At 42.7% G+C, this 10733-nt stretch overlaps 1 protein-coding gene across 1 annotated transcript; it reads left to right on the forward strand.

Annotated features, from left to right (window-relative positions):
• Nucleotides 1-1025: 1025 nt before the first annotated feature.
• On the forward strand, nt 1026-9951 carry LOC101730794 (extensin-like). The gene is made up of 5 exons (XM_031906445.1): nt 1026-1195; nt 1796-3855; nt 7906-8061; nt 9129-9325; nt 9851-9951. Coding segments are annotated over exons 1-5 (2481 nt in total). The 5' UTR covers nt 1026-1128; the 3' UTR covers nt 9852-9951.
• Nucleotides 9952-10733: the final 782 nt, after the last annotated feature.

Consider the following 10733-nt stretch of genomic DNA (forward strand, 5'->3'; position numbering starts at 1 on the left):
CAATAATTCCCCCACCATCTGGAATATTGTGTCAGAATATTCTTCTAATTGTAAATCACCAGATTGCTTCTTTAGAATCACCATGTATACTCTTCCTCTGTACTCAGTTGATGGAAAACTCATTAAACACAAAAGGTACCAAAGTCTATGTCAAGAACTCCTTTGACTGTGGGTGGGAGATCATCCCCTTGTCTCTTCTCTGAACCTCCAAATGGGGGTGGGCAGCGCTGTTTCTAATCCACTACCATTACCAGCTCTCCCTTCACACTTTATGTGCTCACAGAAGCAACCCTTCCTCTTCCTCTGTATTTGATGTTATTAATATGTGAAGATTGAATAGAGGCCTTAGGGTCTGATCCTTGACAATTTATAGGCGTTATAATCATTTTTCCCAGGGTTGGGCTGGGCCGGTCCACCTACCCAGGCCTGCTCCCTCTACTAACTGCAAGTGCCAGCACGTTTTCCCCCCATCACCGCCACAAGGAGAAAGGGGGTTTGACATTGCAACTGGGTTGGGGTCCCCCAGGCAACAACCCCCAGACACCCCAGCACCTTCATGACCAAAAGCCTTTACTCAGAGGGGTTGTTTAACATATCTTTTTCAACAGTACATTTATAATATAAATATAATTAAAAAATAAAAACTGACCAACCTTCACCAATCCATACTTTGTTAGACAAGGAAGATTAGGCCAAGGGGCAGTAAGTACTAGATCATTTGGCTTATTTATCTATGGTACGGGAGCTAAACTGGAGTGCCAGAAAGGGTTAAACTTGTCTCCATGGTGTAAATGTTCTCAGGATATTTACTTACAAAATTGTACATGGGCGACGCAGCATAAAGGCATCACTAAATAATGGGTCCAACCAAAGAGGTTACGTCGTAATTGCCTGAAGTGCGAATGCTCTTTCAGTTTGTTTAGAGAGGAGATGCCACACCTGTAACCCTATCATCCTTTTTTTCGTTTGCAGTCACATCATTTTTGTCAACTTATGTTCCCATCTGATTGGCTGCCACAAAGGATTATCACAAGGGGTGTAGACAATGGAGAGCTTTAAAAGTCAGCTGTGGCTGCCCCATCATACAAAGCAATCCCAAGTGAAGGGTAAGAGAAGGGATTTCCGGCCATGCTCTGCTACATTCTGCTGCTTGCCCTAGTGGCCCAGAGCTGGAGCCTCCCTACAGTAAAGACAGGTGAGCGTCTATGTTATAAAGGGGCATACCATATTGGTTTAGGGGTAAGCACTGATCTTTCTAAAGAATATGCATTTATCTAGTATTTATCTAGTATTCCAAAGTAGCTTCTTATATTTTTTAAAGGTTCCAAAAAGGCTGGGCAATGGGCTACCTTTTAAAATGCTAGGGGTGTACAATCTTTTTTTTTTTTTTTTTTTTTTAAAAAGGGGTATAAAGGTGTGTAAGCTTTTTTTTTTTTTTTTTGAAGGGGCATATATTAAACTGTGTGTGGGGGCGAGTCATTGTATATTCACATAGAAGTTTCTTATTCTACTAACCAATTCATTTAATAAAATGTTTCAGGCCGGGATTATAATTTATATATTTAGACACATGTTCTGTATATATATATTGAAAGGTAAAAAGGTAAAAAGGCACAATAAATGTAAATGGAATGATAATTACAACTACATTTTATATATATATATATATGCCAATCCCAGTAAACAAAGTATTTTAGTGAAAAAAAGAACCCAGAGTAATTTTATTAGTTACTTTATCATTATTTTTGTATCTTTATTCCTTATTATCATTCATTATTCTTTTCTCACAATAAAGAAGGTGTTTCTACAGTCTCCAGCCCCACTCCAACTAAAAGCACCAGCCTTCCACCAACTAACAACAGCAGCCTTCCTCCACCTAAAAGCACCGGCCTTCCTCCACCTAACAACAGCAGCCTTCCTCCTTCTAAAAACACCGGCCTTCCTCCACCTAACAGCAGCCTTCCTCCACCTCAAAGCACCGGCCTTCCTCCACCTAACAACAGCAGCCTTCTTCCACCTAAAAGCACCGGCCTTCCTCCACCTAACAACAGCAGCCTTCCTCCTTCTAAAAACACCAGCCTTCCTCCACCTAACAACAGCAGCCTTCCTCCACCTAACAACAGCAGCCTTCCTCCACCTAACAACAGCAGCCTTCCTCCACCTCAAAGCACCGGCCTTCCTCCACCTAACAACAGCAGCCTTCCTCCACCTCAAAGCACCGGCCTTCCTCCACCTAACAACAGCAGCCTTCTTCCACCTAAAAGCACCGGCCTTCCTCCACCTAACAACAGCAGCCTTCCTCCTTCTAAAAACACCAGCCTTCCTCCACCTAACAACAGCAGCCTTCCTCCACCTCAAAGCACCGGCCTTCCTCCACCTAACAACAGCAGCCTTCTTCCACCTCAAAGCACCGGCCTTCCTCCACTTAACAACAGCAGCCTTCTTCCACCTCAAAGCACCGGCCTTCCTCCACCTAACAACAGCAGCCTTCCTCCTTCTAAAAACACCAGCCTTCCTCCACCTAACAACAGCAGCCTTCCTCCACCTCAAAGCACCGGCCTTCCTCCACCTAACAACACCAGCCTTCCTCCTTCTAAAGACAACAGCCTTCTTCCACCTAAAAGCACCGGCCTTCCTCCACCTAACAACAGCAGCCTTCCTCCACCTCAAAGCACCAGCCTTCCTCCACCTAACAACAGCAGCCTTCCTCCACCTAAAAGCACCGGCCTTCCTCCACCTAACAACAGCAGCCTTCCTCCACCACAAAGCAGCGGCCTTCTTCCACCTAACACCAGCCTTCCTTCACCTAAAAGCACTGGCCTTCCTCCACCTAACAACACCAGCCTTCCTCCTTCTAAAGACACCAGCCTTCTTCCACCTAAAAGCGATGGCCTTCTTCCACCTAACAACACCAGCCTTCCTTCACCTAAAAGCACTGGCCTTCCTCCACCTAACAACAGCAGCCTTCCTCCTTATAAAGACACCAGCCTTCCTCCACCTAAAATCACTGGCCTTCCTCCACCTAACAACACCAGCCTTCCTCCTTCTAAAGACACCAGCCTTCCTCCACCTAAAAGTGATGGCCTTCTTCCACCTAACAACACCAGCCTTCCTCCACCTAAAAGCACTGGCCTTCCTCCACCTAACAACACCAGCCTCCCACCTTCTAAAGACACCAGCCTTCCTCCATCCAAAGGCACCAGCCTCCCACCTTCTAAAGACACCAGCCTTCCTCCATCCAAAGGCACCAGCCTTCCTCCAGCCAAAGGCACCAGCCTTCCTCCACCTAAAGGCACCAGCCTTCCTCCACCTAAAGGCACCAGTCTTCCTCCACCTAAAGTCACCAGCCTTCCTCCATCCAAAGGCACCAGCCTTCCTCCACCTAAAAGCACCAGCCTTCCTCCATCCAAAGGCACCAGCCTTCCTCCATCTAAAGGCACCAGCCTTCCTCCATCCAAAGGCACCAGCCTTCCTCCATCCAAAGGCACCAGCCTTCCTCCATCCAAAGGCACCAGCCTTCCTCCACCCAAAGGCACCAGCCTTCCTCCATCCAAAGGCACCAGCCTTCCTCCACCTAAAGGCACCAGCCTTCCTCCACCCAAAGGCACCAGCCTTCCTCCATCCAAAGGCACCAGCCTTCCTCCATCCAAAGGCACCAGCCTTCCTCCATCTAAAGGCACCAGCCTTCCTCCATCCAAAAGCACGAGCCTTCCTCCACCTAAAGGCACCAGCCTTCCTCCATCCAAAAGCACGAGCCTTCCTCTACCTGTCAACAATGCCCTGCCCAAGTCATCAGCATACCCTGTAGAAATCAGGACTGTAGCAACCACCCTACCCCCATCCACTCTACCTCAGGTGAGCAAAGTGAGCAATTTGCATTTTGACTCTATGTTACCATTTATGACAAGGTTGGGTAAGCCACTAAGGGGCTTTCCAGGTTGACAGTGACTACTTTGTGATATAAGGTCCTCTGTAAATTGCAGGTTTATTAATTGTTTTTATTCATAACATTTAATAGTGATAAGTGAAACTGCAAAGTCTATGGGTGTCTTTTTAGCGACTTTCTTTTTTGTTGCGCAACTTTTTTTGTCACATGGCTTTTTTGACAAACTACAATGGAGTCTATGGGCATTTTTTTGCAGAACCCTTATCCCTGCTTTCGGGCTACAAATAGACCTGCCTGTGCCCAGATATTCCTATCTGATAATCCGAGAAACCCAAAGCCAGTCATGTTTGGACCTATACCCACATTTTTTGATACCACTGCTATAACAAGTATGGGTTCTAAGGTGGTAAATGCTTGTGAGTTTTATGCTATAGTGTGGCCTCCACATCACCTATGATTTGAGGGGTAACTCTAGGCCACCCCTACATGGGCTTACACATCAGTAATTCCAGACCTTAGTGAACAGAGGCCTGTTAATTATTTGTTTCTGGTACTTGCAGAATGTTTTTTTGGAATACCTTGGCCTGCTTTATTAACTCCTACAGGTCTTTATCATTACAAGACGTGTGCAACTTTTTTTCGTGGGCTCCCCGCATCAGAAAACAAAAAGACGCCTGTTTTTTTTGTGTGTGGCAAATTCTTTGTGTGGTTTTGCGAACTTTTTGCTTGTGGTGAAAGGTGGAATTTTTCCACAAAACTGGCCATGGTGAAATTTTTTGGTCATCGCTAAGAATGATAAAAGGCTCATTTTGAATGATAACGTTGCAGCACCCATAATAGTTGTACTGTTACATTTACATAAGACTATTATAGCACTTCATAAGATTTCTGGTCTTTTCATTTAGTAGCAGTCTGTAAGACTAACATTAATGTACAGCATTGTTGACTATCCCAGTAGGGGCATTTAGCATATCTTCTACTGCAAATGCTAGATCACTTAGTAGCGCAAAGCCAAGTGCAGCCCTGTACTTAGCCGTAGGTACAGGACATCTTGGCCATTGGAGCTTCCTTACTTGCACGTCTGAATGGCGCACAACTTAGGGGCCATCCAAATGGAAGTAATGATTCTGAGCCCTGCATGCCAGCACTACTGTATTCATTGGAGAGATAAATGTCTTTGTGTTCCATTCTGGAGTGCACCTATGGACACTAAAGGGGAGATTTACTTATCCACGAACGGTCCGAAGGCATCCGAATGCAGTTTTTCGTAATGATCAGTATTTTTGCGACTTTTTCGTATGTTCCCTGACTTTTTCGCCGCCATTGCGACTTTTTCGTATATTTTCCGCGACTTTATCGTCGCCGTCACGAAAAAATCTGATTGGTTTTTCCACCATTTACAATCGCTCAATACGAAAAAATCGCGACGGCGACGAAATAGTCACGCAAAATACAATAAAGTCGCAACGGCGACAAAAATGTCACGAAAAATCATGGCGGCGACGAAAAGTCGCAAAATTTTTGTTTCCAATACGATATTTTCCCTTTCGGGATTCAGATTCGGATTCATGGATTAGTAAAGCTGCCCCTAAGTGTGGGCAGGGTGGAAAGTGTAAAATAAATTAACAAGAAAAGAAGCCCTAGTGCCTCCAGCAAGAACAAAAAAAACTTGTATCCATAGTAATTAATCAACACATAATTTGATTAGTTACTACATATGGTGCAAAGGTTGTGACTTTTATTACTTGATCTCCCATCATACACCATCATACAGCAAAGTGGGCACCCAGTCCAGTACCACTGGTAACTAATCAGCTGGTAGCATTGACTTGTCACCTGAAGCAAAGAACGTATGTGACTGGTGGCTGTCGGTTACCAGATCAGGGGCAAACTTGGCACTTACTACATTACCCCCGAATCTTTGTGCACCAAAAAAGAGGCTAACCCAGGGCAACAAGGAGTTGTTAATTGCATTTTATGGCTCTATTTATTATTACAAAGAACTTTGAAGGCAAGGTAACCCTTGTTGGAAACCTACCCCCAATGAAGTCCCATCACACACTGGAGAAGTCACACATAGTACGGGAGAAGTCCCAAATCATACAGACAACACAAGACAAGTGGAGAAAAATCCTGCTGAAGGGTTAAGGAACAGAACCCCCTAGTCTCTAAATACCCTCAGCCAAAAAACTGAGGTGATTAGCAATTAGCATTTTGACTTGGTGCCACCAATTATGGCAGAGGTGGGCAGCTGGGTATTGTTGTTTAAAGGTAACTGTCATGATTTTTATGGGGTACTTTTTATTTTTAAATGACATTGTTTACATAGCAAATAATTACCTAATTCCCTCCATTTAAAATGTAATTCTTGAACCAACAAATGTATTTTTAGCTGTAATATTGGTGTGTAGGCGCCATCTCAGTGCATTGTGCCTGAGTCTGAGCTTTCAGCCAGCGCTACACATTAGAACTGCTTTCAGCTAACCTATTGTTTCTCCTACTCCCATGTAACTGGAGGAGTCTCAAGCCGGACTTGGATTTCTTACTATTGAGTGCTATTCTGATACCTACTGGGAGCTGCTATCTTGCTCCCTTCCCATTGTTCTGCTGATTGGCTGCTGGGAGGGGGGGGGATATCACTCCAACTTGCAGCGCAGCAGTAAAGTGTGTGTAGTTTATCAGAGCACAGGTCACATGGCTGTGGCACCCTGGGAAATGAAGAATATGGCTAGCCCCATGTGAAATTTCAAAATTAAATATAAAAATAGATTTCAATGCAGGATTCTAATGGAGAGGCTCTATTAACTGATGGGTTTTGAAAAAACACATGTTTTTCCATGACAGTATTATGACAGATATAAGGCATAATGTGTATATAAGTTACGAGTATAGATCGCAGCACCTGTTAATGCTTTACTGTTGCCTTTTTGTTAGCAACTTATACAGCATTTATGGGATTTGTTGTCTTCTCAAATAAGTAGTAAAACTACCTATAAGTGACGACCTCCCGGTGCATCATAGGAATTGTAGCCTTTTTGTACATGTCAGAAACAAACTATGGGCCCTCTAATTCTCTTTCTTCTTTCTATGAACCTCCTTGTTTATGTATTGTAAAATTCTCATTTGTTATACAGGTATAGGACCCATTATCCAGAATGCTTGGGACCAAGGGTATACCGGATAAGGGGGTCTTTCCGTAATGTGGATCTCCATACCTTAAGTCTACTAACAAACCAATAAAACATTAATTTAACCCAATAGGACTGTTCTGCCCCCAATAAGGGGTAATTATATCTTAGTTGGGATCAAGTACAGGTACTGTTTTATTATTACAGAGAAAAGGGAATCATTTAACCATTAAATAAACCCAATAGGGCTGTTCTGCCCCCAATAAGGGGTAATTATATCTTAGTTGGGATCAAGTACAGATACTGTTTTATTATTACATAGAAAAGGGAATCATTTAACCATTAAATAAACCCAATAGGGCTGTTCTGCCCCAATAAGGGGTAATTATATCTTAGTTGGGATCAAGTACAGGTACTGTTTTATTTCTACAGAGAAAAGGAAATCAGTTTTAAAATTCTGAATTATTTGATTAAAATGGAGTCTATGGGAGACAGGCTTTCCGTAATTCGGAGCTTTCTGGATAACGGGTTTCCTGATAAGGGATCCCATACCTGTAATAGTATTGTAATGTGATATATACTGAAGCTCAGTGCACATTCTAGTTTCCACTTTTTCCACTGATGTTAATACAGCCCTTGCAGTGCATCATGGGACATGTTGTCTTGCCTTATGATAGCACTAAAGGATTACAACCTCACAGTACAGCACTCTTAGTAATGCAATTATAGTAGCAGCATAATATGTCAATTAGCACTGCTTTGTGATCTGTTGGAAAGAATGCATTGTATATTATCCGTACTAGAAAATATATGAGGGTAGGATCTATTTACTATTTTATATTTGTAAGCATAACTACTTTTAACGCAGCTAACACATTGTTCCATCCCTAGATTTACAGAGCTAAGAGACATCTTCGCCATGGGAATGTCGCCCCCACTGGAGTCCCTCATCACACAGAAGTCCAACACCACACAAACTGTTCTTCCCCCAAGCCACATGGAGAAGGGTCCAGAACTGGAGCTCCCATCCCACCCAAAAAACCCCAGGTGAGCAAAGCAATTAGCATGCTGACCACCTGCGGAAGCAGTAGACAGCGGAGCACTGTAGCATCAATAACTAACTGTGTGTGTTGGTTTCAAGCACTCTCTTTCTGTTTGTGAAGACCCTATAATGCATCATAGGTCCCCTGTTTGTTATAATATTACAGGTATTACAGGTATTACAGGGAATCACTTAACCATGAAATAAACCCAATACGACTGTTCTGCCCCCGATAAGGGGTAATTATATCTTAGTTGGGATCAAGTACAGGTACTGTTTTATTATTACAGAGAAAAGGGAATCATTTAACCATGAAATAAACCCAATAGGGCTGTTCTGCCCCCAATAAGGGGTAATTATATCTTAGTTGGGATCAAGTACAGGTACTGTTTTATTATTACAGAGAAAAGGGAATCATTTAACCATGAAATAAACCCAATAGGGCTGTTCTGCCCCAATAAGGGGTCATTATATCTTAGTTGGGATCAAGTACAGGTACTGTTTTATTATTACAGAGAAAAGGGAATCATTTAACCATTAAATAAACCCAATAGGGCTGCCCTGCCCCCAATAAGGGGTAATTATATCTTAGTTGGGATCAAGTACAGGTACTGTTTTATTATTACAGAGAAAAGGGAATCATTTAACCATTAAATAAACCCAATAGGGCTGTTCTGCCCCCAATAAGGGGTAATTATATCTTAGTTGGGATCAAGTACAGGTACTGTTTTATTATTACAGAGAAAAGGGAATCATTTAACCATTAAATAAACCCAATAGGGCTGCCCTGCCCCCAATAAGGGGTAATTATATCTTAGTTGGGATCAAGTACAGGTACTGTTTTATTATTACAGAGAAAAGGGAATCATTTAACCATTAAATAAACCCAATAGGGCTGTTCTGCCCCAATAAGGGGTAATTATATCTTAGTTGGGATCAAGTACAGGTACTGTTTTATTATTACAGAGAAAAGGGAATCATTTAACCATTAAATAAACCCAATAGGGCTGTTGGATCTATTTGCTATTTTACATCTGTAATATTAAATACTGACACACTGTTCTATCCCTAGCACGGCAGGCATAGGAGAGACCTTCACCATGGGAATGCTGCCCCCACTGGAGTCCCTCATCCCACAGAAAAATTCCACAATGGCAGCAATGAAATAAGCCATCCTCCCAGACCGGAACATTCTGCCATTACTCACAACAACAGCTCAAGTGAAGCAAAGAAAACAGGACATGGTCAGGAACAAGGAAAGAAACATTAGTAAGTCTGCAGATATACCGTTGTCACCTTATTCCAGGGCAGTGATCCCCAACCAATGGCTTCTGAGCAACATGTTTCCCACCACCCCTTTTGAAGTTGCTCCCAGTGGCCTCAAAGTAGGTGCCCAGTTTTACATTTCTGGCTTGGAGGCAGGTTTGGAAGCACAGAGACACAGCTTTATTCCAAGCAGAGCCTTTGGCAGGCCACATGGGCTACCAAATAACCAATCACAGCCCTTACATATAACAAGGGGCAGATTAACAATGGGGCCAACAGAGCTTAGCAAAAATAGGGCCCTCATTTAGAATCCGTAGTGCAGGAAAACTTGATCAAACATGGCTGAGCGCCAGTAAATATATTCCCTTTAATCCATCCCTGCATGTAGTCCAAATATAACTTGCTAGTACTGTACCCTATTGTAATAGTATTATACTACTACTACTATCTATCATCGCTGGAACAGATAGGGTGCAATGGGAGTAGCGGCGCATTGTATTCATGCTTGTAAACTGCTTTCTTTTACAGAAACAAGAAAAATAAAGAGGATACCAAGAACACTGGAAAACATTATTACTGACATTATTTTTTTAGTTGTGGTAAAACCAATAAAATGATGATAAACATTTTCTGCCCTTTTTTCTTTTAATCGTCAGACCAAACCATTGCTCAATTTATCCAGCAACCCAGCTTGTCTGTAGGGTTGCCACCTTTTTTTGCTAATAATACCAGACTTTAGATGGTGTGCAGGCAGGCAGTGACGTCACTTGGGGGCAGAGAAATGGGCAGATTGCACAGGGAAATGGATGTGTGAATGGGCATAATGGGTGGGGCAGAAACTAGTATCTATATAAAAGAGGGTCCACTGCCATGGAAAGAGTGCGGGAAGGGAGAAATTATAGGTAGGGTTGCCTCCCTTACAAATGTACCAGCATTTATATTACCAGTAAATTTGTAATACCGGCACGGGCCCTAGTTGGCGATTGCTGGCTAGGCCGGTCAGATATCGGCTGGGTGGTATCCCTACTTGTCTGTCAAAATAAGATCTGGTAGTGAACAATGTTGCTGCCCTAAATATTCTTGGAACTACGCATGAAAGTCTGATATAGAGATGTTTTCTTGTATATGTAGCCTTGTTATGTACAAACAACAACAAGAGACCTTCTGCACTCAGCCATTATCAATATATATAGGACATTAAGACATTCTGTGCATTAAGCTACTAAGAAATGCCTCCCCTTTAAGCAAAACAGGGATTATTTGCCCATATATTGCAATATACTTCAAGCTGGCCAACTTTATCCCCGGTCTGGCCAGTCCTACACTCACTTATCTGATTCATTAAGAATTCTACTGCTTCAATATACATTTAACAAAGGAACTGAGTTTTACCTGCAACTTACTTGCTTTC

This window comes from Xenopus tropicalis, chromosome 7, assembly GCF_000004195.4.
Source record: "Xenopus tropicalis strain Nigerian chromosome 7, UCB_Xtro_10.0, whole genome shotgun sequence".
Taxonomy (NCBI): domain Eukaryota; kingdom Metazoa; phylum Chordata; class Amphibia; order Anura; family Pipidae; genus Xenopus; species Xenopus tropicalis.

Excerpts from the sequence above, each read along its gene's own strand:
- LOC101730794 (XM_031906445.1), top strand. The coding sequence starts at position 1,129 with ATGCTCTGCTACATTCTGCTGCTTGCCCTAGTGGCCCAGAGCTGGAGC. Across the intron at positions 1,196-1,795 it reads CCTCCCTACAGTAAAGACAG|AAGGTGTTTCTACAGTCTCC; the intron begins GTGAGCGTCTAT and ends CTCACAATAAAG. Across the intron at positions 8,062-9,128 it reads TCCCACCCAAAAAACCCCAG|CACGGCAGGCATAGGAGAGA; the intron begins GTGAGCAAAGCA and ends TTCTATCCCTAG.